Genomic DNA, 27837 nt, shown 5'->3' on the forward strand with positions numbered 1-27837 from the left:
CTGCGCCGAAAAGTGACCCGGCTTCTGGCACGTATAACACAAGCGCGCTCGCCTCATCTCGAACCGCTTTCTGCGTTTGGCTGCCGCCGTCTCTTTACGTTTGGTCGGACTGCTTTCGCTCGCATCCGCACTACGCGTGTCCCCCTTAAATCTCATGGGCGTGAACCTTGGCCTCTCAGACTTGGAGCCAAATTCACCCTTTTGACCGTCCTTAGCTCCGCGAGCTCGACGCGTCACAAACTCCTCGGCTAGCTCAGCGGCTCTAGCCACCGTACTCACGTCTGGCCTATCCAAGACCCAGTATCGCACGTTCTCCGGTAACCGACTATAAAACTGTTCTAGCCCGAAACACTGCAGAACTTTATCGTGGTCACCAAACGCTTTCTCTTCTTTGAGCCACTCCTGCATGTTCGACATAAGCCTATACGCAAACTCTGTATATGACTCACTTTTGCCTTTCTCATTTTCCCGAAACTTCCGACGGAACGCTTCCGCAGACAGCCGGTACTTTTTTAGCAGACTCGATTTTACTTTGTCGAAATCCTCTGCTTCCTCTCTATCCAAGCGAGCGACTACGTCGGCCGCCTCGCCGGGTAACAAAGTGAGCAAGCGCTGTGGCCACGTTTCCCGAGAGAACCCCTGCTTCTCGCACGTTCGCTCAAAGTTAACCAGGAACAAACCAATGTCCTCTCCAAGCTTAAACGGCCGCATCAGGTCAGTCATTTTGAACAATACGCGTTCTCCTGCACCGTGTGCCTGACTTCCATTACGAGCGCGTTCCATCTCTACCTCGAGACGCTTCATTTCCAAAGCGTGTTCGCGCTCTTCTTTTTCTTTCTGCTCTTTAAGTTCGCGCTCCTGTCTTTTTGACCTCTCCTCAATAGTCTCAAGGCATTCCGACAGCTCGTCATCCTCAGCCTCTAACTCAAGAATAGCCGTTATCAGTTCCGGTTTTCTTAGTTTGTCTGAGACATCCAGACCCAACTCTCTTGCAAGCTCCAACAATTTCGGTTTGCGCAACGACTTCAAATCCATGGCTGCTCTGAATGCTGCTTTCTCTACTGCTTACTATTGTCTTGCCGCAAACTAACCCGGCAGCAACGACAACCACAATTACCAGCTCTGTTTCTGACACTAACAAAAAGCCTGGCAACGCTCAGAAGAAGAAAGTCCCGCACTCACCAAACCTCGCAGGCAGGAATTCCGCGCAGTCGTTCCGCTGCAGGCAACCAGTCGTCACACAGGGCTCGTTGCACTGCTCCCGGATCGACGTTGAGCTGCTCAGCATACAGTCAACTGCATCTCTTTGCTGCTGGCCTCCGTTGTCGCGATCTCGCCGCTGGCAGACCGTTGTTTGAAGTCGTAGGCGATCTCACCGCTGGCAACCAGATGTTTGGATCGGACTGCTGGTACGATCTGATGGGAACTCGGCGCTGACGCCCGTGGTTGTACCTGGGTCGCAAGCCCCAAGGGTAGCGTTGGCCTGGCGGCCTGGGGTACAACTGCAAGCATCCGAAGGTCCCGGCAAAGCATGAGTCGACAGGTAACAACGAAACAACTTGTTTATTTTAACATCGCAAAGAGTTGGCGGTCAGGTTTGACCGAAGTAGAGAGACGGGAGAGCACTTCACTCAACGGAAGAAATCGGAGCCCTCCTCTGGCGTCCGGGGGCAGCTGTTTTTATACTCTCGCAGTTGAGGGCAAGAAGGAACCCCTCAAAAGACGAGCACGTGAATGTACAATGGGCTAATGGTGACGCACACTGTCGTAGCGACGCCGTAGCACCATGTCGTGGCGCTGCGCACGATCTCGTAGCACCTGGTCGTGGCGCTGCGCAGCACACTGTCGTGGCGCTGCCGGTCGGACACAATGACTGTAACGAGAAGATGGTCCCTGCTTTGGCATCGCCTGTTTCGGGCCCAATAACTGGAAGGAGATCCCTGCTTTGGCATCGCCTGTTTCGGGCACAATGACTGGAACGAAATCCCTAGGCGGTCGCATCGCCGCAGACGCGCCTGGAAACACCTGGCGATGAGTGTTGCGGTGACGACGATCGGGCCAAAATGTCCGCCGCCCCGCCGCCGTCGCGCCGGCAAAACCACGTGTCGCAGGCGAAACGCAACAGCGCTCGTTGGCCGCGCTTAATAAAAAGGAAAACCGGAGGGAATGGGAAGTGCCGGGGGAGAGAGAGAGAAGGCCCGCAGGCGGGGAGCGCGCGCGTAATGACGCCTAAGTGGCCCGGGCCTGTCGGCCGGCTCGTTGCGCAGCCCCGTGGCCCGGTGATCGCTTCCGCGGTGGGTGCGCGCGGATCCGCCCGGTGCGTGGTACCGCGTGCGCGCCGCAGCGGGTTCGCCGCGCCGGTGTGGCCATTGTCTCCCGCACCTCCTCCTCCCCCCCGTCTTCTGTCTCACGCTCTCTGTCTATATCTTTCGTTCGTGTAGCGCTTGCCGTTCCTTTTACTGCACCCGTTCTTTCTCGCCGCTGCTATTGGGCCTGTCCCGGAGACAATAACGATATCGATCTGCCGCCGGACGGTTTGAAACGTCGGGTGCCCCGTCGAAGAAGACGCTCTATCGCTTCGACGATCGAGAACGCGTGTGGTCTGGCTCTGAAGCCTGTGCTTAACAGTCGCCATTGAATATTCGCCCAACTGTTGGCGCGTCCTAACTTCGTTCCTTTCTTCGGTTTGCTTTTGTTTCTTATGTATCGTCGGGGAAATTAGGTAAGTGATAGGTTACCCTGATGTTGCTTCGTGGTGCCTGTTGCATCACACGTGCATGCCAGAAATATAAGGCATCTCTTTTTGAGCACGGCATCTATACGATCTCTATACGCACTGTAGTCAAAGCCAAGTGCACAGTAAATACAGTAAAACCGCGATAAAACAGCATCATCGGACAGGGCACGGACTTTCGTTATAAGTGGCATTTCGCCGAAAACGAATAATTTCTGAAAGAGGCCTATTTACACCGGTCGCGCAATCAAACAGCCCGGGATAAAGAGTACGTTGGAGGAAAGCCGCACTGAATAACGACGCGCGTGCAATTGTCGAAATTCTGTCTCTTTTGACGGTTATCATCGCTTGATACAGCTACACTCCTAAAAGAAAGGTCGTCATATTCGCTAACTAGATACTAGCACCTTACTTGTCACGAAAAGCGCTACCTTAGTAAGGGAAGATAGTAAAGTGATAGTACCTTTCACTGGCTGCTGAAGCTAGTGAATAGCAATAACTTAGTACTACCTCGGTAGCACTAAGTGCTGTCAGGATTGGGGGCTCAATCCCATCGCTCGTAACCCGTTGTCAAGATTGGAGTCCGGCATGAATTAGGAGGTAGCTGGCCCATGCCGTCGTCCTACTTATCCACGCTGAGGACGTTGATGAAGGGAAGGACTGCTTCTCTTCGAGAACGAGAAAGAATAAGCATTTTTATTAGGTAAATGCAGCTTTGGAGAGGCGTCCTCATTCCAGAATACCTTGAGCTCGGGCCGCGTCCTGGGCCCTCGCAATCAGCCGTTGCTGATCCTCGATGTCGGAGCTGGCCAAGGCTCTCTCCCAAAGCTCGTTAGTGGGGTAAGGGTTCGGAGGATTTAATGGTGCCGCCCTGCAACCCCCTACTATGTGCCTGAGGGACCCGGCCTCTGCGCAGAAGCGGCATTGCGGAATATAGGTTTATTTACAGTATTTACATGCAGTTCATCAGTCTAGCATGACTGCGAGAGAAAGTACGTCAGTCTAACACCACGACTGCTTGAGAGAGTGTCTCAGTCTAACATGGCTGCGTAAGAAAGTGTATCGAGCATCCGCACAACAGCCGTTTATAAACACTCGGTCCTCCCCCGATTCCAAGGTGGCGGAAACTTTCGTCCAGGCATCGTAAACACGCCGCCTCTCCGCGGGACGGTTTACACACACACACACACACACACACACACACACACACACACACACACACACACACACACACACACACACACACACACACACACACACACACACACACACACACACACACACACACACACACAGGTTCTCGGTCCGAAACCGGCATCGCACGAATTTCGTAGAACTCGGAGTGGACCCTCGCAGCGCACCCGCGTAGCCATTGTCCTGCGTCTTGGTCGGCGCGTGGGAAGGGGCCTCTGTCGACGTTCCTGCGGCAACTCCCCCACTCATAGCAGAACCGGGCGGCGTTGGTGGGTTCGGTAACAATAGTTGGCCCGCCGAACGCATTCAGTTACAATGGCGATTTAGTGACGCCGTGGCTAGAGGTTTGCGGCGGCGCTCCACGAAAAGATGACGCCCGCGGTCGCAACTAGTTGGCAAAACTTCCACTGCAGCTGGCCGTTCTTAACAGTACTCGGTACGGGAGGTACCTCAGCAACAGAAAGGTAATTACGAATAATACGATAGGACCAATTCGATATACAATTGCTGCTTGCATTGTCATAGTAAGTCGGTAGCATTGCAAATGCGCAAGAAGGTAACATAATACATGTGAAGAGAAGAGAACCGCGTCATTGCGCTGTATATTAAGCGATAATTATTGGTAATGCTTACCAGGGACATTACGGCACAATGGCTCCAGCTATAGCGTATTATTATTATTATTATTATTATTATTATTATTATTATTATTATTATTATTATTGACCTTTTTATACCTATTCAGTGTGATTAGTCATCTTCAAGCACTTTTTACATAGAAAACAACGCGTAACAACGAGTTTTACGTGGTCACTTATCGGTGGAGCGTCAGTAACTGGACCACCTTCAGAAAGGTGCCCGAGCTTGCGCGATGTTCTTAAGCAGACCTTGGAAAGTGGACGCGTGATGGAGGAACTGTTCTAGCTGGAAGCGCCACTCCTTGCACGCGTTGCCTCTGCTCAGCCATCTGGGCAATTGCGAGGACGATGGCGCCCAGGGGCAGGGAAGGCACACAGCGGGGGCTATTAGGAAAAACACCGTGTCGGGGGGCGCTGGCGGGGCGGCCGTTGAACTGCTCTGAAAAGGCGGGCACGCTCCGCGAGTGGCGACAATGGCCCGGGGGCCTTTCTTTTTGAAAATGCCGTGGCCGCGACAAGGCGACCCTTTGTTGTCGCGCGGCGGTGTTCGTCAGCGACATGTCAAGAGGGCGCGCGTGGATGTCTTCATCTGCCGTCGACGGCACGGGACTTGGGTGTCGCGTGACCGGCTCTCAAAGGAAAGGGAAAGGGAGAAAAAAAGAGACCGCTGGCGTTTGACTCCTTACTACTACTACTACTACTACTACTACTACTACTACTACTACTACTACTACTACTACTACTGCTGCTGCTGCTGCTGCTGCTGCTACTACTACTACTACTACTACTACTACTACTACTACTACTACTACTACTGAACTATACTTCCTTAATTCACTCTGTTGGCAGCTTCACTGCCACTCACATTGTCTGTAGGTCCCGTTGGACTTAACATTTCTGGGTCGTTTGCACTCCGATGACTCTCCGCCTCGAGCTGTCGTGCTAGCATTATTTTTTATTTAAATTTTTAATTGGCGATAAGTTGACCGCCATTGATAGCCAAATAAACTGCCTCCGAACTTTATTTGTTTTCGGGGTAGGTTTCAAGGGTATCAAAGTTTCGTTACGGTACATGTCGGCGTTGTAGGAGGCGTCTATAACGTTTCGGCCCGTGTTTTCCTTCTCTACTTGCTGCCTCCAAAAGTTCTCCTTAAAATAGCTTCCTTCGAATTACGTGCGTACGAAGTAAAGGCGCTGCGCTTCGAACACCTTTTCCTTTTCCTTTCTTTCTTTCTTTCTTTCTTTCTTTCTTTTGACACATCTTCGATTGGATGCTGACGTCATTGTTGATGGCCACCATCCGCCGCTTCCCGGGCCCGGAAGTACTGATAGCTGAGTTGGTTTTACCGGCGTTTCGATTTTTCTCCAACTCCAGTGTCTCGGCGCGGACTGTTTCGCAAGGCGAGATTTGGACGAAATTCGGGCATGCTCCTTGATACTCGTGCGACGATACCGGGCGCCTTCCGGGACACGTGCAACAGGCGTTGAAAGAGGTACCGTGGGAATCGCAACTTCGCCCAGGAACACGCGTACACACACACACGTTGTGGCAGGCGGAGTGATAGTTCACGCGGGTGTGCCTCCTGCCTTTACCGACGCTTTGGCACCAAACTTGCACTTCGAAGGCCCTCGGATCGATAGTATTTCGACTCAGCAGCGAAATGCTGCTACTCGGGCGAATTCGACGTTCTTCGAGTCAATAACCAGTCGAGTAGCCGGAGTTGCATGGAATTCTGTCGAAATATCGAAGGCCTAGAAATGGTGCGGTCGTGCGCCTTCGTAGCAGTGTTTTCGAACCAACGCGCAGAAGGAATGTCTGCGGCCGAAACATTCTATAGATAATTATCAGCGTCGCGTCAGCTTAAAAATAATTTGTATATGTACCATTATAAGCAGTCGGATTAAGCGATTGAACTCGGCCTCGCACAGTTACTCCACTCGCTTCGCTGTGTGCAGGCAACAAGGCAAGACAAGCGCGGTGAAGCAGTATATGAGCGACGACTGCCTACAACGTTGCTAGGACTGCGTAAAAGTGGGTCGCAGCTTATCTCGAATGGTGTCATTGGCAGTCTAAAGCGCTTTAAAAATTGTAACCCAAGTATATAGTGAAGGAAATTGCTTGCTTCAACTAAGATTTTGCTCCAGACAAAACAAGAAGGAAACCAGCGACAAGTGAAACTCTCGATGGTCTTTAAAAGCTGCCACGTGACTGCAACGCAACATTCTCGAGTTCGATTTCCGTTGTTTCAAAGGCTCTTGACCCTTATGGCTTTTGAAACATTTCCGTGTGACTAGGGTATAACAGCTCTTTTGCGCATCCATCGTAAGTGGCATTGAGATGGAAGGAAGGTGCGTGTGTATAACGCAACCTTAATGACTCTGGAGTGCGAAGCTACATGTGCATTTCGGCCCGATTCCTTTCGGTACCAGACGCGGTTTAGGTTTAAAAAAGAAAAAAAAGATGCTGGCTCTCCCATAATCGAGAGTAGACGTAAGCATGAAATTGCTACCGGCAAAGCAGATTGGTTGGAGTAATTACGGCGATTACTCACAACCATCTCGCAACCATCTGCGGCGCGCGGCACGCTGCCGGCCTGGTCACGCAGCGTAGCGTCATCTCTCGATGGAGGCCGCGCAAAACCCGCGCCGCGTAACTCACGGACCGCTGGCGTTCGAAAGAGCACAGGCAACCCTGTCTCAACGCCGGAAGATGACAATCAAGTGTATGGTGAACTGGATCTGCCTTTCGCATCTCGCTATAGAAAATGACAAATTAAACTTCAACGTACTAGAAGTTACAGGTCATGTGAACAAACATTAGGAATAAATCGGAATCAGTATTTGTTAAACTTGTTTGGGCAGTAACTAGCGTATGTAATGCTGTCCTGTTCGAGGCGTTCGGGGCCAGAGACCACATTTTCTCAAGTTTTGACTGGTTGCCAGGGTGATATCGTTTTGCTTTCGCAACGATGCCCGAATGTTCTCGTTTCGCTCTCGCCCCAGCCTCGTCCCATTATCGTCTTGAGTGCCCGGAAAACGGCTCTGGATTTTATCTCAATGTCTCTTGAAGGTCGCCGACAACGGGAGCTAAAAAACACTTCATGCTTTTAAAAACCCCGCACGCACATGTTGCGACGGACGAGCCGAATATTGAAGCCAGTTAAGGGACCATAACGATTATTGCCGAAAGGAAAAAGCTAAGGGAGGAAAACCCGTAAGTTCCTAGCGGCAAGAGAAGCCGAATGATCGGTGTCCCATTTTAACCCGGACCCCTTTCGCCTTGAGCTCGCCAGACAGGCGTTCTTAGCGGAAGCGTACTTTCCATTCACCGTTTACCGTATTCAAGCACGCGCATGGACGCGCACGCAAAGTGCTTTGCGGACAGGTCTTATCGGCGTTATTCGCGTGTGTACGTGCTTGCGTTTTCAGAGTAATCGGCACTTGCGCCAGCATCTCGTGTGAGTTTCACACTCTCCGTGGAAGGTTATCGGTCGTTGCCCGCTCGCACTGACAGATGAGTAGAAGCCGGCTGCTAAAGTGCGTCTCTCGTTACACAGAGACGTTTGTTTGAACAACACGGTTGCGTGAACTGGCGCGCGGACTTTGGTGCAGGCACGGTAAACTGATCCAATTGTTTCTGCAGTCTGGCGCATCGAGTGACATGTGCACATACCGTCGACTCACTGTCTAGTGTACTGTAAGGGCGCTTTCGTTTTGTTTGCACCCGTCGCCCTATCTGCCCTTTTTAAAAGACTGAAAACCGAAATATTCAATGGAGTTTGTGAAGCGGTGTAATCTTCACCCGAGGTTCCGCGGCTGTCCGTGTTTGCGTTCGCGACTGAGGTTGAGAGGCTGCATTTGTTATTCCCAGTGAAATTAAGGCGCCAGTTTGGACCTTTAGCTCTCGCGGGATTACCGTGCTTTTGAAGACTTGTGATGTGGTAGCTAAATATTGTATTTGCTCAAATATAGGTACCTTAATTGCGACTAAATCGGAGATGGTTGCTCAAATCCGAAGCAATTAAAGCAATGCTAGAAACACTTTGAAAGGAGAGGGAGAGTTCGAGTGAGAGAGCAGAACATTAGCCCACAACTAAACAGTTTTAATTATTTTGAATGTAGAAACAGTTACGATAAGATGCTTAATTAAGTGCTTTTCACATTTACCACTCACCTATCAAGTAACTCGCTCACGATGTAACTTTACACGAGTTCTTTCTACTAGCGGCTGCCTCTGCAGCTGTCGTGACGTCATGAATTGTCTTCTGTACTATCAACGTATCTTGTGATGTCACACTAAAAGCATTCGGCATTTTACTCTGACAGCCCGCAAACATAAACTGAAGTGCGTGGCATGTCTGCTCTGGAACGTTTCCCCGGCTCTTCTGTCCACGCAGGGCATAAAATAACGGCGGCGGGCGTTGGGAAAGGGGGGGGGGGGGGCGGTGAGAGGCGGTTCAACCAGTATGTAATCTTCGATATGCCCGCGTTCATGTTAGTCGTCGAAACCGTTCTGCTCGCGGTCGTAACCATGCCGAAGAATAAATGGTGCGGCGCGGAATACATGTCATGTTGAGCATCGCGGTGGCCAGCCGAGAACAAACATCCGTTGATTCTCGATACACAGGAGGTTCAACACTGTTTAGAATGGGAATATGCGCCGTAATATTGAATGTGAAATGTTCTCTCCCTTTCTCTCTCTTGCGGGAGAAAGTGCGCCTTCCACCGGCAGGCAAGCACGGACATGCAAGAGCGCACCTTCGTAATGCGCTGTGGCGCAGAAACCCCACCTCCGCATGCTGCCCCGCTACACGAACATCTCCTTTTGTTTGTCTCTGTCGCGCATACACGGAAGACGAGTCGCTCGTTACAGGCGGCGCGAGGACGCGACGCGTCTATGATATCCGCGCGCGTATGCATACCCGCTGGGTGTGCGCTCTCTCTGTCTTGCACCTTGGTGCGCGTTAGCGACGCGAGCGTCTCCTCCCGAGCGCGCGCTCTCGCTTACATCCGTGGCGCATGCGTTTTCCCCGGTTGCCGCTAAAAATACCAGCCCGCGCCGCCGCACCATAAGGCAGTGCGGGCACACCGAGTAGAGACGTAGCGCGTGGGTCAGAGGTTGCCTGCGGCCGAACGTTTATTTCTTTTACGTCCCTCTTCCACTCTCCGCAGCTCTTTGCAAGCAAGAGGCTCGCGAATGTGCGCGATATGTTCTTTTTTGTCCGCCTTACGGTGCGTTTCCCGTTTTGCCCCCTGTCCCTTTGTCACCCGTCATGCGGCGAACGAGATGCGGAAGTAGGTGTGCGCCGACATCGGGTGGCTCGTTTTCCCCCCGTTGTATACCTGCTTGGAGATAGCGACACATTTCCTGCATAGAGCGAGGACCTCCTAATAGCGTTCCCTTGTACGCGCACGAGTACTTTCTTTCTGCTCCCATCCGCCCTTTTCACGGGTGAGTTGAATGAGGTCGCAGTAATATACTCCGTGTGCGTGTAGGCTCCGCCTAGTAGCAGAGCGGGTGTGGCCGCAACAAATACGCGAGACTTTTGCGTATGGAATGCGCACTGTATTTTTGCGGTTCGGTTTTGGGAGTTTATTACTTCACCCATGGCCTCCCTGGAAAACGTGTGCCGCAGCTACCGTAATCGGGTGTCATCGGCACGCTTTCGTGATCAAGCCGGCGTCACCCGTGATCCTCTATACGACTCTCGATGTCGTTTGTCGTTAGCATTAGTTTGTTTGGTTAGCACTCGCCACACCTTGACTCTCACGTTGCGCGTCCAGACGTACGGACACAATTTTTGTCTTGTTGTTTTAGTAAGATTAGCTCCACTGGCTAGTTTGCTCGCGATAACGAGAAAACTACTCTTAAGAAACAGAGCATTGCATAGTGGTCTGCGTTTTCCTCCGTATGTTCTCCACCATTCGAATGTAGGATTACCGGTAACCTGAAAGCTTCCCTTAAAGGCACGGCATTTTCCTGGGTGCTGACCGGACTGACCGCTCTGGGTCATAGGAGAGCATCCAGCGTCGGTTTTAGCAATCCTCGCTGTCGAAGAAACCGGTGTGTCGTCTGCGTCTCGTGACCTTCGCGGCTTTCGTGAGCGCCGTCGCCAGCTCTGGCTGCGTTGTTTGCGGCGTCGGCTCGCGGTCGCGCCTAGTTTTCGAATGCACCGCGGCCACGCTCGGCTGGTGCCCAGGCTCGCCTCGTGCATAGGGCGCGGCGGCGTCGCTCGCCCGCGCGGCGACATTCCGTAATCGCGCCCCGCGGGGCGATGTGCCTGCTGGCCCGCGGTGGGCGCAACTTTCGTTACCAAAAGCGAATGCTAAAAAAAAAAGAAAAAAGAAAAACGTGTGCTGGCTGCGATACACTCAAGGTCTGAACGCGTACGAAAGGCCCGGCGACCGTTGACGTGTAGCGTCGTCTGCGGCGAAAACACATAGCCCGCCGTGGCGGTCTTAGAGATGCAGTGCGCTCGAGGCCTTACTGCGGTGACACTGTTGACTGGGCTGGCCTGCTTTGGTATGTTGCAGAAAAGCATGCATACACCTCTGTATACGCACAGCTCAGGCGATTAAAGCTACAGACATGTGCTAGCGCGCACGCGTCTTTTTTAGCTCATTTACAACAAAATTACTGACCACACACACACACACACACACACACACACACACACACACACACACACACACACACACACACACACACACACACACACACACACACACACACACACACACACACACACACACACACGCACACACACACACACACACACACGCACGCACGCACGCACGCACGCACGCACACACGCACGCACGCACGCACACACACACACACACACACACACACACACACACACACACACACACACACACACACACACACACACACACACACACACACACACACACACACACACACACACACACACACATTTGTGCGCGCAACTAGTGCGCTCACTCTCAGAGCATGATAAACGGGAAGGCATGTCCTGTCTATTGTGTCACGATGTTGGCGCATACTAAAGAATAGCGGCAACAGATGAAAAGGGCCCAGTTCCTTTTCTGCTTAGCTGCCCGCCGAGAAACTCTCGGCTTGATTTAGGCTGCCTTTGTGTCCGCGCTCATACGTGGTTTAGTCGGCTAAACTGGGCGCAATTGTGAATCGAACTAGTGCACAACACAACGTAGCGCGCCCGAGGCATTGCGTGTGCGCGGGTACCAGTTTCCTGCGTCTCGCGTGCGACTCGTCTGGTGAATATGTGGTGGTGGCGCCGATGTGTCGCCACGGAGGCGCGGCGTGCCCGTGGCAACACCCCTGGCGCGAATTAAAGCGCGGCGCTCTCCTCCGTCACGCATAAGTTACGGTGCAGCCTTTATGAAGCCGCCGACTCCGGCAGATCGCGTTTGCCACGTGTGCAGCGCGGTATGTATATGCGCGCGATGGCGGCGGTCACGCATCGTCACCGGCGACGGGACGTCGCCGGGAGCTGCACGAGAGGTCGTTGACTCCTTCTCTGATGAAGCTCGCGCGGCTTTTCGCGTGCGTCGATACGTGTGAGTTCTATGTACGGGCAAAGGGCTTTAGAGGAATGTTCGTAGCACTGCAGAGCGCGATAACGGTGGCGTAACGTTTGGTAAGCGAACGGATCGGGCTGTCGGCCGCAGGATGCACGCAGATGCGTCCAAAGGATCCGTAAGCAACGATGCCACTTGACGGAGGTACTACGAGCCAAAGCACTACGGTGTAACAGCGAAATACCTACGGCAGCAGTAGCGATGATGACGACAAACCACGAAAACATACTTTCACGCGACAAATAATATATAGTTATGATAGAATGAGGCTGAGACAACACGGTATCGTCTTTGCTGCGGCCTTGCACGCAGAAACTTCCGGCATTCTCCGGAAATTTCCGTCTCACGAGTACACGCTATGCCTTTACTGCTGGTTTGCTCTACCGATTTCAGCGGGCAAGGGAAGATGGGAGAACGCGCCGCTCGGAGGCAGCACGTGCAAGTGAGGGGTGGCGTCGGTATCGTGTGCTCTTTTTAACCAGAACAACTTTGAATAACCATAAGGTGAGAGTCGCCCGTGCCTTTATTTCGCTGGATACAAGCGCCAACGTGCGCATATTTTCTTTCTGCTAGTGTGGGAGCAGGCATCTGAAAGCGCCTCCCCCCACCTCCTGCGCCTCGCTGTCCCTGCAGCCTTCAGCTCGGATCGTGCCCTAAACTCCCGCGCAGCCTTGTTCTCCTCTTTTCCTTCCGCACCGCTCGCTCGTACGATGTTACAGCACTTTATGTGCTTCTCTTTTGTGTTACGCCATTTTCTTCTTGCCGTGGAGGCCGTCAAGTTTGTTAGCGAAGCTCGCTTTCTCTTTGCCCGCATGCATTATTGCATGCCGAGTCAAGTTAGAGTCGATCGTTTCCGCCGCCCGTTGGTTGTGAATATATTACGCAGCAGCGTGGCTGTGTGTGTTTTCGCGGCAACCACCCGCGCGGCGGAAGGCGCGGCGGGTCGGCACGGCGGGCGTCTCGCAAGAAAGCGGTGCCCTTGCGGACAGCGATGCCAGGAGCGGCTTCCTTCCTGCTTACGTGTGGCACCGCACATGTCGCGACCGGTGTGGCGCAGATGATTCGTCCTCCAAACCCGCCGTCGGCATATGAAGGTCCTCGCGCTTTTTTTTTTTTTTTTTTTAAAGCAGCGCTGTCTACCTTCGTGCGGTTCCCGTCCATGTAGCGCCAGTGGACAAAATTTCTTTTTTCTTTATACTACTACTACTACTACTACTACTACTACTAATAATAATAATGATAATACTAATAATAAGAATAATAACAAAATTATGCAGATCCAACTCGCATGTTGGAGTCTGAGACGTGAAGCTTTCATGAAGCGCTTAAATAAATGCCATCCAACCTTTTGCAGAGCGTTTTCCACCATAGAGATTGGTACCTGCTTGCCAGTGAAGACGCAAAAGACGCGGGCACGCGTGACCCGCGTGACGGCACGTTATACTGTATCCGTGATTGGGCCCGCTTGCTGTCACACCTCATCTGTAGGTCGGCACGCGGGCTATAGAGCGGGCCGATCATCCTGGATATAGTGCAGCAGTAAGCTGTTTCTTACTCGGCGAAAGTCTCACCAAGAAGATGCACCAAACCCCGAACCTTGAAAAAGTGTAGAATAAAAAAGAAAGGCTTGCATTATTAAAGGAATTGTGCTTTCGATGACGTGTATTTTCGCAAGGAGGATATTTATGTGCCGTTTCTTTTATCACTGAGTGATTCCGTAGAAAACAGTGCTAGCTTCCACGATAAAGGTAGTAAACATGGTAGTGCTGTCCTACAGCAGCCAGCCACGGTGAGGAAAGTCCGGGACGGTTCGCAGGAAAGGTTCGCCTTAATGATGCGGACCAGCGGCGCCGTAGCGCCATGACGAATAGTTCGCTTCACATGTTGCGAGTTCCAGCGCCTCCCGCCGCCGCTACCATCACTTCCCAGATGAGCGAGCGCAAGTTCTCGTGCGTCACGCCCTGTTCCCATCCTGCCATTGGTCAGACACATCGTCACTGCGAAAGTATACGAATTCTGCCGCGGCGGGAATCGCGGACAGTACGCAGCGCGTGAAACGGGCTTGACGCTACACTTTGCAAAATTGCCCCGCATTTACCCAAATGAGTTCTGCGGAAACGTGCAAAGCTCTTTCGCTGGCTGACGTGTTTCGACGCGGATTACGGTTGACGATAGCTTAACAGTGGCCCTCAGCCTTTGAAACGCGATTGTTCGAGTCTCTTTTTCTTTCTTTTTTTTTTTTCAACGTGCGCTCTCCTTCTCTGTGCAGCATCAGCGAGACCTACTTTGCAGTCAAGGGAACGGCGCTGGTGCTTCCTCATGACGAGTCCATGCACGTCTACCGCTGCTCCAACAACAACGTCGGTGAGTGCCCGCCCGCCTCCGTGCCCTCCTCGGGCATTCGTTTCTCGTTGCGCGGTATCGCGTGGTTCAGGAAAAACACGAGGCTGAACATATGAATACCTTGTTTAGCGCTAAACAACAGACACAAGAAAGACGACCCAGGACGAGGCGCTACTCTCAACTGACATCGTTTTATTGCGTCACTCCTTTATAGACAGCTCAAACTAGAGGAACATGCGCAGTGAGCACCATGCGGTGGCGCCACCAACATCCGATCCCAAGAGCGCACTCATGCGACAGAATCCAAAAAAAAAAAACCCAAATTCAGCGCTGTACAAGGTTAAGGAAGGCACGCTAATGCACTGTGACCCCAATGACTGAATGAAAAATGCTTCCGATAACTCTCGGACGGTAGTGTCACGGCTCTTTTTCAAAATCGTGGTATCACGAAACATGGGTTTGCACTTGCCTATTTTACAATGCTGAGCCAAATGGGAACATGTGCCTTTCGGTATGGATCGCTCGTGTTCTCTAATAAAGGCGCTCGTTAACACAGCGGCCTGACTGCCCTACATACACTTTGCCACATGACAAGGGAATCTTATAAACCACACCGACGCTGCAATCTACAAACTTCGCGTGGTTCTTTTCACAATCTGGTTTTTTACTTGTTCTAGAAATACGGCTGCATAACATTGACAGTTTCTGAGGAGCGGAAAACACTACCGGAATTTGGTATCTAGTGGCGACATTCTTTAGATTGTGAGCTACTCTGTGGCAATACGGCACAACTTCAGGCCTCTTCGTTTGTGTGATGCAGTTACTTTTGTGCCGCTTCCCTTTCAGTTTCTGAAGCAATACCTCCGAGACTGACGTCACCACCACACTTCAGTAACCAGCGGCCTGCAGCCTATTTAACTGTGCAATGGAACTCAGGTTCGCAGAGTGATGACAAGATTTCATTAACGAAGATTCTAAACACATCAAAGCAATGGCGCGTTTCACAGTCTTTGAGTGCGCAGACGCGTAAGGTAAAAGTTCCTTACGTGCACGTGGCGAGTACATCCAACAGGCGTGGCCTGTTTGTAAGGATAGCTGCAAATCTAAATACTGGAGTTTACCGTCCCTAGATAGCTCATGTGTGAAAGTTAAACCTTTGCCATTGTCATTGAACAGAGTTATAATGTCAGCTACCGTCACGGAGCATTCGTTGTTAGTCTGTTTTATCACAACAAGAAAATCGTCAACATTTCTAAAAATTTGAACCTAGTCATTGTTTAAGGCACTGTTAAGTGCGCGGTCGACAAACGATAAAAAAATATTACAAAGAGCAGGCGCCACACATGAACCAATGCACACACAATTTTTCTGGATAAAAAGGTTATTTTCGAACCGGATAAAAGTTGCACTTAAATAAAATTCAAGAAGGGACATGAAACTTTCCGAAGACAACCCGGTGGCATTGCGAAAATCTACCTCGCCACTTTCTTCGATGCACGTCATCACACTGCGAAGTAGCTCATCATGCGGTATTGAATAGTAGAGATCTTCAACGTCAGCAGAAAAAATGTCGGCTACTGAATGGTTGTCTTCCAGAAAGGAAACAACATCGAAAGAATCCTTTATGCCATATGGATCGTCAATAGTTAAATGCTTCAACTGTTTCTGCAAAAAGCGGCTAACCAAAACCTGCCAACAGTTGTTTTCACTGACTATTGTACGGAAAGGCACATCCGGTTTGTGCGTTTTTGCAGTGAAAAAAACCTCTAGAGCAAGTACCTTACATTGTTTTACATCTTTCACAATCTTGGTGAGGCCTATATTTTCCAACAAAGAAATGGCTTTGCGTTTTACTTTCTGAGCTTTCTCATTTGCCAAAATGAAGTTCTTGTTGACAGCCTGAATGGCTTTTTTGTTGAAGACCGCAGACGCTGGAGCTATCACAAAACCGCCCTCTTTGTCACTCAGTAACAGCCGAAGTTCATTGTCTCTAAAGAAAGATACTGTCCCTTTGATCACAGCTGTCGAAGGTGGCGCGCTCCCGGTGACGGTCCTACGAAGGCAATCCACCCCATCGAGGAGGCACCGCTCCTGGTCCTCTAGTTCTGCTTTCCTTGCGATGCGCCTGTTCAAAGCCAGTAGCTCATGTGCAGGAATTCTTGGTTCCGTGCTATACTTCGGCCTGAACAATGCAGCAACTTCGTCAGGAAGCCTGACGTCACCGAGTACCTGGAAACCAGCGGTGACAGGTTGCGTTTTTTCCTTCCTGCGCCGGAGTCTGGACCGGAGGAGTAGCAGCAGCTGTGTCCACCAGAATTCTGCAGTCTGAGTTGATAGACGTCTCTAGAAACGAAACTTCCTCTCGGCCACACTTGTTCCCCTCGGGCTGAACATGTTTTGTCGAGAGACTCATCAGTCCTTGCCGGGGACGTCAGGTTCAATGTGACGATCGCTGATGGACGGATTACTTATATAAAATTTCCTTTCTAAAATTAACGTCGTAGAAGATATGTGTTGTAACTTTTTATCCCTTGCAGTAGCCCACTGGCTATGGCGTTGTGTAACCGAGTTTGAGGTCGCGAATTCCAACCTCACCACGGCGGCCTCATTTCGGTGGGGGCGAAATATGCACTCGCTCGTACTCTTCGGTCTGGTTGCACGTTTAAAAGTGCCCCGGGTGGTCAGAATCACGGCGGAGTGCCACTTCACTACTGGGCGCCTCACAATGACTTCGTGTGTGTGGCCTGAAAAACCCCGGATCTTAGTTTGACGTTGTAATTTACACAAAAAGTTATGCAGGTTGCCAGGCGGCATGTGAAGTAGCTAAAAGAAAGGCTGTTGTTCCCACCTTGTGTAAGAAATCGCAGCAGTGGCTTATGTTATCGCGCATATATCGTCAGCCTTAATTGAAGCGCGAGCCCGAGAAAAATTTGATCGGAACTCCCGTTCCTTCTAAGCACAAAGCAGTACTATGCGCAGTCGTTCTGTATTCCGTTTTTAAGCACGCTGTGTAGCCGTATGTTCATTGCAGATCCTGAATGAAAGCTACTGTTACCGACGCAGGCTGAGCTGGATACGCGACTGCGCCATCTAGTCACGTTTGACTGTTGCGCGTTTGAAGTTATGTTTATAGTACAGTTGTAACGCGTTTCCGTACGCGAACAGCGGCGTTCGCAAAATTTTACCTAGGTTCTAGAACTCTCTCTGTTCACGAACGTCGTATCGGGTTCACGGACATAGCTCTTGTGACGCTCGGATGATGTCATTTATCGTTAAGTAAAAGCACCTTTATTTATAGTAAATATTACTTTAAGATTGATTTTTAGGTTTGAAGTATAAGCCGTGTAATGGTGCATCAGTTCAAGCAGTGTATTACTATAAAGTATTGAAGAAAGAACGTTGGGGGGGACCGAATACGTCATTGAGCTTGACATTGAAGAACTTGAGGCCCAGGTAGCCGAAGATATTCTGTCCACCTGTAGGAGTAAGGATCTGGGCTTTCTCCGTAGTCTGGGTTTTGTTCATGGAAACTTGGATGAACTTCTTGAAGACCATAAAAGAGAGCTGACCACAGAAGAACTTGCTGAAATTCACGCTGAGCAACAGAAGGCCCTTGTCGATGAACTTTCTACTCTGACGAAGAGGTCTACTGGTAGGCTATGCCATCAAATCTATTTTGGGAAAATTGATTGAATGCCAGGTCTTCGTTGTGGAGCACGACTCCAACATCACTGCAGTGAACAGAGTGCTAAACCTTATCAACGATAACGTGGTTTCTAGTTTTCTGGTGGTTGTGTTGAGAAGGAGAAAAACAAATCGCACTGCACAAATTGTTTTGTTAGCCGACGGCTCAGTTCACAAAGGAGGAGCAAATCCCTGAAAGAGATCGCCATGTTGGCCTTATGTAATCGGCTGCCACATAGGCTACCCAGCCTCCTCTCCCTCCTACCAGGAATGTGTGTGTATTACCTCTCGTTATACTATCCTTTTACTGTACTGCACTGTGCAGTACTGAATTTATTTTGATATTGTATTGAAATCATTTTTCTTTAAATCCCCTGAGTGTGAACGGATTAACCACATTTACATTGTTTCCTGTTCGAAGCGCTCCTTCACTTCGCGACTGATTCGGTTCAGGACACGAATCGCGAAGCGAATTAAAGTTCGTGAACCGTGGCACCACTGTGCAATCTTTGGCTTTCTGATGGGGACAATATTTCAGCGGAATCGTCACCGTTATCTATCTGTCGTTCGGCTCAAGGCGCACCTACTGCGTCTAAAATGTCTTGCATGGTTCTCCTGTATTCTGTACCAAATGAATATTGCTTAATGAAATTGCTGGCTCGACGCGAATGCTGTTGCGCATTCTCGGCTGTAAGCGAGGACGAGCGGTTATTCTAAAATGTGCTTTGACGCATGCATAAGTAGCGGATGGACTTGACCCGCGAGGTTGCATTTCGATGACTGACGACTGTGATCGCGGCTATCCGTTGTGCTGTTGTTTTTCTGGGCACAAGTTGCCCCATTAAAAATATTGATTCGTGATTCACAGTTCGGTCACTGTCTGGTTCTTCACCGCCACTAAACAACGTGACACTAGTAGAACTGGCCGTTCACAAGCCAATTCTAATAGGAAGGAACGTCGGCTCTTTTCAGGACGTTGCTCGTATAGTTCTCGTTCCCGCACTGGAGGGTCCAAATGGGGAGGGAGCGCTTTGGGGGCGTGGGCCAAAGCATACCGTGCTGCCGCTTCTGATTCATTACTCGGTCTTTGCAGCGCAGCAAAAATTGTCGCGCTGACACATTGAGCGCCAAAACGTCTTCGTAGGCCTTTTGCGTTCTTTTGTCCGCCTGGCCGGTAGCGTCCCCTAAACTTTGGGTCACCCACTTCTAGAACTACCTATTGTCTTGTTGATAACGTTTAACGGCAGCGCTAAAGACGTACACTGGACAACAGAATATAGTATGGGACACACACTCACATCGCCAGCGCTGTACGCCTTTAGCGCTGTTTTTAAACCTTATGGAAAACCACAAGCTCGCCCAATCTGCCGTTCTTCTTCTCTTGCTGAGCCCGAGATTGAACAAAAGCTGGAAAAGGTGAAAATACAGATATTAAATATTGACGCCCTAATGACTCGATCACGTCACCATTGCGGCGGCCTGTCGTCGGCATCTCTCGTTGTGAGCATTGGCTATGCCGCATAGCTCAGTTGCCGAGCAGAAAAGGCAGCTTTACAGGGGCACACTTGCACTGTTAGAGAAATTGTAGGAAGAGAGAGCTTAATTTCATAAGCTCTGTTATACCCGTGCCCAGTTGCGTCACTGTATATTCAGCGAATGACGAATACAAAGAGATAAAAAACGACGTTTGCGTGCGCGTAGGTAAATATCTGCGACTTTCGAAAATATTTCGCAAACGCCCCATATGATAACCTCACCATCCCAATTTCAATAAAGACGTTCACACTATTACCATAATCCAGATGATTTACTCTAGTAGTTTTGTTAGTGACATTTAACAAACTAATTAGGAACTGACTTTGTTGTAGTTGCGTTTCATACACACAGGGTGTCCCAGAAGTCTTTTCCTGATTACAAACATGCAGAAGGTAGAAAATATGACATTTAGACACATATTTTATCTTGAAGTGCAGGTGACAGTTTTTGTGGGCACACATACAATTTCGACAGGTGCTTCTTTCGTTGCCCAAAGGATATCCAGGCGATATTCTAATTCTACCCATGTGTTGGTCAACATTTCGTGAGGGATGGATGTTATGACGTCAGTAATTCTGCGCCATAATGCTGCTATGTCGTTCACTGGTGTTTGGTAAGCCTGACATAACCCCAAAGGAAGAAATACAGTGGTGTTATGGCCGGTGCATGTTTGTAATTAGAAAAAGACTTCTGGGACGCCCTGTATTTATTTTCGTGGCCTTCTGAGACGTCAACTGCGCAGTCAGCGTGTGCCTACGGGGGCGACTGTCGACTTGGATGGTAATCCTTGGCTGGCCGCTCTTTATCAAGATTGTTTGTTGCCATCTGTACTTTGTGAAGCAAATGATCCTTTTTACCCCTGTCAATAACATCACTGAGCACCGTTGGTTTTACTAGTCTTGTCTGGCGAGGCTCTGCGAAAACACGGATACTAGTGTGAGCTAAATATTGTTGTATTGTCATAGTAGAATATTGGCCGCAGATGAGCATTTCCATGATGATAGGACAATGAAACCGCGATGACAGGAGAAAGATTGTGTAGTAGTGCTTTCAACCGAGCTTGTGAAAATGCGTGCGGTCTAGGAATTTCGCCGTGGTGGTAAAATGTCAGTCGCCGAAATATCCGCCGCGATAGCTTAATAGCTATGGCGTTGCGCAGTCGAACTCGAGGTCGCCGTTTTGATTGCGGCCGTGGCGGCCGAATTTCGGCTGCGGCGAAAAGGTAAATACGCTCGTGCACACAGATTTTGGTGCACATAATTAAAGAACTCTGGGTGGTCAGAATATCCGGAGGCACCCCACAATATGTAGTGCCTCAAAATCTGAACATGGTTTTGGCACGTAAAACCTCAGAATTTTCATAGTCGCTGAAGTCTAGATTGCAGCATGGAGTTTTATTTAACAAGTAACGATCATACGACAATACGAGACGATACGAGCAAGACTCGATTCTAAATTAACTGGGCACGCTAGACATATTCCGATTGCAAACACGTATAAAAGTGGTGGTACACTTTTCCCCGTGTTCATGACTCAATATGCTCGGTTCAATGAAAACGACTCTCGTTAGGGTTATTCATTCGATGGTGGTGCGAATATGCATACATATAGAATAGATCCGGCTATGGGGCAGACTTTAGCGATAATACAACAAAATTGTATTTAAATAGTTTTATCGAGGATGAAATGCTATTTGGCAATTGATCGATGCATATCAGAAGCGTTGCAATTGAACGCGTCCCGGTACTCTGGAAGCGGCAGCAGGGCGTCGTCGATCGCAGTCAGCGCTTCCACCAAAGTTCGCTGGCCCACAACGCGAGCGTAGTGGCGACTGCGGGCTAGAGTGCACAGGGTGCGGGCCACGCCGATAAAGAAGAGCTGGTCCGGCGCCACCGTCTCCAGCCCTTCTACGGTTGGACCGTCGCGAAAGTCGTCGTGCATATGGTACGACAGGTACGCCACTCTCGCGGCTAGGGCGTCTTTACTGGAGCCGTCGTGCGCGCCCCCTGCACCCCAGCGCGCCGCGGCCTCGACGAGACGAGCGCGCACAGTGCGCAGCGAACGTGCCAGGAACTTGCCGTCGGATGACGTCGCGGCTGCCTGCTCCGCGTTGTGGGAGAACAGTTCGGTGAGCACAGCCGTGGCCAGCAGGAAGCCCAAGCCTCCGTAGTTGAGGGAAGGCGCCGTTCCCTCCACATAGTAGGGCGGCTGGAGGACGGCCGGCAGGACGTAGAAGCGGTTGTCCTGGATGTCGTAAATGGACAGCCAGGTCGGATCGAGCGTCCAGCGTTCGGGGTCTTCCGGGAACATGAACCGCTCGCGGCCCCACATGCTGCGCGCCGGGTCGAAGCTGCGGTGGTAGGTCACCCTGGCGGCGCTCACGTGAGACTCGAGGTACGAGCCGCCGATCCGCACCGGCTCGTAGTACGCGTCCACGCGGGCTTCGTCCACCGCCCACTCGGGGTAGCCGAGGGTCAGATCCATCGTGGAGCGCATCTTGCGGTACACGCTTTCGACCTCTGGAGCCAGCGACCGGTGGTCCTTGACGATGTAGATGTCCAGGCTCCTGGCGACGTGGTAGGCCACTCGGTACGCCTCGTAGTTTGTCGACGTCCTGGGGCTCTTGAGTGCGTACACGCGGCCCATCGCGAACGGCAGCACCTGGTTGACCTGCGTGAGGCAGTGCCTCGACGGCTGATGAGTCTCCAGGCCGGTCGCCTCGAGGAATTGCTTGTACGCGTTGGCCATGGTCGTGGTCGTGTACGGAGCGAGTCGGCTCACCACTTTCCAACCGAAGTAGTTGGCTGCCGGCACGCTGTCGCCAACGATGATGGCCGTGACGTTGGAGGCGTATTCCCAGGACGCCGACTGGAGGTGGCGGTACTTCCTGGCAGTTCCTTGGGTCACCTCGTCCACGAACCGCTCCCAGTTCCACTTGCTGCCGGCCAGATCGCTCAGCGTCTTCCGTTTATAGGCGCCGCTTTCGTCATTGCAAGACTGCACGTGCGTTCTCGCCAGGCTCGTTTCGAAGGCTACTACGTTGGCCGGCACGTCGCTTCGGTTCGTATAGAAGCCCGCGACTGCTTTTAGCACGAAGCCGATGTAGTCTGAGTACACTCCGACGTCTGCCGTTTTCTCGATAAAGCTCAGCGGCGGCAGACCGAGTAGCGGACAGCCCACGGTGAAGAGGAACGTGTCTCCCGACTTGCGCAGCCGAAGGCTAAAGTAGGGTTCCGCTCCCGTGTCGCGCGTGAAGAGCTCGAGCACTCTTTGTGGCCTCCTTAAGGCTGCGCGCCCTTCGACAAACGGCCACCGGTCAACTTCGTAGCGTCGAAGCAGACTTCGGAAGTACTCCAGCCCGGCGCGGTCGCGGCTCTCGTCGTCCCGGCAGCTCGCGTACAGCAGCGCCAGTTTGCCACGGCTGGTAGATGGCCACACTTGGCTCAGCTGGCTTTCCAAGAAGTTGCCCACTTCGCGGAGCACGTCGGCCACGACGAGTCGCTCGCCTCCCACCAGCACCCTGTGGTACTTGGACGGCGGCTCGTGCACCCACGGGTGACAGACCATGTCGAAGATGCTGCGGCACGCGTCCGCGGACTCGTTCAGCGTGTAGAAAAGGTTGAGCCCGGCGGAGCCGCACGCGGGGTCTCGGCAAACGGGCCGCTCGCCAACGAAAGCCGGCAACTCTGACGTGGCGTTCGTCGACCTCGCAGTCTCTCGCAGGCTGATGATTGTCATCTGCGAAAAGATGACGAACAGAAAGGCGAGAGCCAGGTCCAAGAGCAGCAGTCTCATCGGTACCCTCTGCAGCACCGCGGTCACGTAGTGGTGGTACTCCGGCTTGTTGTCGTAACACGAACGCAGCTGGTCTCCCGTTTTCGGAGCGGCGCCCGCTTTCTCGCGGTCGATGCCACCGCCCCGTGACTGCTCATTCGTCGGTAGCTGGGCTCTCTGCAGTTTCCTAGGACAAGTTTGCGTACGTTTCTCGGAAGGCGACGAAACGACTAAGTGCTGCGACGTTATAGCCGCCAGAGCTTGGTGTTCCATGCTCTCCTTGGCTTGGCCGTCCACAGCCTGAGCGGCCGTAAGAGCAGGTGCGAGGGCTGCTGTGGTGCCTGTAGCGTCCACAGTCGCATGTGACCGTGGCGCTGCAAGGCTTGTGTCGGAAGCTTTTGTCGCTGAAGGTTCTGTTGCTGGAAGTTCGGTTGCGGGAGGTTGTGCCGAGGTTGCCGTTGTTGCAGCAGCCATCGGTGGTTTCGCCGCGAGTGGCTCTGCTGCCGACGGTATCGCAGCGTCTTCTTTAGCGCCAGGCTTTTCCCGTAGAGATTCGACCGTGAGCTCCTCCTGTTGGGATCGCCGTCTGGCGGCGGCGCCGTGCTTTCCGGCATCGAGCTTGGCGTGGTGGTCGGTGCTGCCGTCGTCGCCAGTGCCTTTAGTGGTGCTGCCTTCTACGCCGGTGTCGAGGTCGTCGCCGCCGATGGGCGCGCTGCTTCCGCGGGAGCTGTTCTCGCGCGCGCTCTCCGTGTCGTAAACCCGCAGCTGCGCGGGCATCGAATCGTGCTTCAGCGGGCACTCGGCGATCCTACCGGTGCACTCGGCATTCGTCGTCCAGTAAGGCAAGTGCGAGTCCTCGGTGCCGCCGTACAGGCTCCCCTGCGGCCGCTCCCCTACCGGCTCGGCGTGGCCGCCCGTGATCTGCGGCAACCGCAGCGCCGTCGGAGGCGGTGTGGCCGGAACGGAGTTGCGCTTTGGCGCCTTCGCCATTGGCGAAGGCTCGTCGACCGACCGCAGGCTCGGCTTCTCTTCGACGCTGCTGCTGAGGGACGAGACGATGTACTCTAGAGTGGAGCCACGCTCGCAGAACCAGGGCAACTCGGGCCGCTTAGCTGCCGTTGCCGGCGGCAGTGGTTCGGCCGCGTCGGCGGGCAGCGGCTGCTGCGGTGGCGGTCGCGTTTGCTGCTGCTGCTGCGTGGCCATCTCCCGGCGCCGCTTGAGCTCGGTCGAGTCGCATTTTAGCCACTGACCTTCGCTGTACTCCTCGGTCACGCTGGCGTCCTGCGGCCGGTCGGTCAACGCGCGGTCCTCGGCCGACACGGAGTACTCCGACGGGGATCGACATTCCCATCGCCAAGGCTGCAGCATCGGCGAAGTCGGCAGCGATAGCGGCGGCGGCGGTGGCGGCGGGTCGACTCGGGAGCTCCAGGCGTCGCCGCGGTTGTGCGCAGCGGGCACAAAACCGCTGGACTTGTTCGACTCGCCCATGACCTTGCTTCTGTCTCGGCCGGCTGCTCGAGGCGCGTGGCCGTCACGTACTGGGCCAGGCGCGTGGCACGCGGCGGCCAGCCGAACGTGGACCGCGATCTTTGTTTTCAGTTTGTCAGTTGTTTCGATTATGACGATGATGACCTCAAAAACTAACAGTCACCCTCTAGAGGGTGACTGACAAGAATCCGGCGGCGTTAGCTAGGTTGCATGCAAATCGCTCTCCTGTACCCAGAGTGGTAGGCCAGAGACAAGCTCCTCCGGCATTTCTCACAACAAATTTTTCTCTCTCTTTATCAGCGAAAAGAACGTCAGATATATTCCATTCAAATTGAACCTACGAACTTTTGAAGAGAAAAAATAAATAAATCGGAAATGTTAAATTAAGATTCAAGTTGGTTTATATCAGGAGGGAAGAAAAAAGCACCCCCTCCCCCAGTAATGGCAACGGTGGGGAGAATAAGGTGGGGAGACTTCCTCGTAGGGTGGAGCCCTTAGTTTAGGGCCAACAGAAAATGAAAACGATAGTTTAAGCGAGGAAACAGCGAAATTGAAGAATGAAATTTCCCATCGCAGTGAAAACGTTCCGGCAAAAAAAAAAAAAAATGAACTGAGAAAAATAAAAGAAAGAAGGGAAAAGGAAAAGCGAATTCACGCAAACACCATAATGCATTAGTCGAATTCGTGGGATACCTCGCTTTAGAGAAGAAAATCGGCAGCAGATTCAACTGTTTCAGTAAATGAAACTCTCAGAAAGAACTGTTTCGGTTACGTTGCAGAGCGAGAAAGCACGCTGGGTTAGATGATATGTATGAATAATATACAAGCAGCCAAGTCACTTTGACGTAAGCCAGAAAAAAATTCAAAATAAAAGGGATTTAGGCTCGTTTCCAGTCATATTTATGTGCTATCGACGAACGGGTCTCTAGGTCTCAGCATACAGCCATCCATTCACATATACATACACCGTAGGGTGTTGCAAACTGCACCAAGTCTAGTTTACTTCCTTCCCTTCCTTCCTTCGTCCCTTAATTTCTCACCATGTGTCATAATATTGACGCCTTTTCGCCTGTGTTGCCCTTGTGGCATAACGCCGCAGACTTCGTCATCGCCAACGAGGACGCCGAGGAGTTCTCCGTGTCGATACTTACACGTCTTTACTGCCGCGCACTTCAGAGGTCTGATGCTTGACTGTCAGCACGTATAAGAATATACACTGACGTAATGGTTTGAAGTGAGACGCGTGACCGCTATCCGTGGACGGGATTTCGTGATCGGGGTTTGGCGAGATTGATGTGATCTACTGTCAAATTTAGAGATTATATTATAATTTAAGGTAGAAGATAGATCTAGTGCGATTTAATGACTGGACGTGTGGATTGAGGAAAATCGCGTTTCATAGCTTGCGCCTTTTCCTTGCTGTTTTATTTTCACCAACAAGCAGCGCCAGCCCCGCGGAATCGAAACGTAAGGACAGGACGTTCAGCGGCGACAGGTACGTGTACGTACTTGTGGATACCAAAGGCTAAGTTGTTGAACTGAAAAGAAAACAATGGGCTGTTCATATAGTGTATGTACGTACGTTGCAAGAATCCGTGCAGACATGCAGAATCATTGTTGCTCGTTGTAAATTAACGCTGACACGTGGACAGGTATCGCGGCATCGGGTCTTTTGTCGTTCTCTCGTAGAACCCTTCTAAAGCACTGAAAGCTTGCTCCTTTCCAGTCAAGCGGTTTCGCGAAGTTGGTCCGGACATCGTCTGAAGCGCTGTCCTCTGTATGCAAGCCTTTTTTTTTAGCGCCTGTTCCCGTGATGACTGATGAACTGCACATATATACCACTTGCGCTGGAAGTGCGAGACTGCTTTTACGGAATCTGCCAACTTAAGGGACCTCAGAAACAAAGCAAGAAACCAGATAGTGCCTGCTCAGTGTCACAGTTGACGCAGATTTCGGGAAGTAAGAATAACCTGTCAGCAAAGTATGTTTCCGACATGTGTGATCCTAAGTGTACTTTTCAAGGATCATCACGCTTCGTTTTAAGTTTTCGGTGGCCTTGGGCATCTCTTTGACGTTATTGAACGAGATCAGGCCAGGCACAGAGTATCCTCTCTCGCACAACACTTACAGTTGCTAGTTCTGACCTTAGAGTCAAAAAGACGACACGTCCCTTATGCAGTGCCAGGAAATCACTTTTGTTTACAGTTATCTTAATGTTGTCACTTTCGATTCATATCTGTATCAGATAACCTTAATTTTTCACGCTATTTACTTTCGTCGTGTAGTACTCAAGGACGTTCCCCTGACCTTTTCTACAACCTAATTTTTGGCCGATTCTTTTAAGTGGGTTGCGCCGTTTCACTCATGAAGAACCAACTGTAGCCTTCTAAGGTACACGTCAAGGCGCATTAGGGAAAAAAAAATCGCCAGAGCCCATCTCACGATGGCTGTCGATGGTAATGCGTTTAGTATTAATGAATCTAGCGACATAACGTATTGCCACCGTCGAAGCGAATCATTTATGAGGCGTGTGTAGTGCAGCGAGACTCCTCTTTCGAGCTTCCCTAAGAACACTCGGTTCGGGAAAGAAATTCGTTGAATAGTGGCACGTATGTGCACAATGCCACATTCTCAGTTACCCAAGTTGGCCCGATGGTTGGCTTGGAACCCTGTCCCCTCAGGACAGCAGCCCGATGCGCCACGCATTCGACCATGGATTATACCGAGTGACCGAGGTAGGTGGCAAAAGGGTTGGATACAAACAAACATAGATAACCCCCGGAAAGTGCGTGATGTAGCCCTAGAATGCGAACACATTAAAAAGGCTTTAGGTTTATCTTCGCAGTTTACAGAGCTGCGTTGCCG

General features: G+C 51.5%; 1 protein-coding gene across 3 annotated transcripts in view; it reads left to right on the forward strand.

Moving 5' to 3' along the window:
* ssh (Protein phosphatase Slingshot) overlaps nt 1-27837 on the forward strand; it is a 380590-nt gene that overhangs the window by 245242 nt on the left and 107511 nt on the right. For all 3 annotated transcript variants that reach the window (XM_075686428.1, XM_075686427.1, XM_075686429.1), the window contains exon 3: nt 14417-14511. In XM_075686428.1, coding sequence (XP_075542543.1) covers nt 14417-14511 — 95 coding nt within the window. The remainder of the gene's footprint in view (nt 1-14416; nt 14512-27837) is intronic.

Source organism: Dermacentor variabilis, chromosome 3, assembly GCF_050947875.1.
Source record: "Dermacentor variabilis isolate Ectoservices chromosome 3, ASM5094787v1, whole genome shotgun sequence".
Lineage (NCBI taxonomy): Eukaryota > Metazoa > Arthropoda > Arachnida > Ixodida > Ixodidae > Dermacentor > Dermacentor variabilis.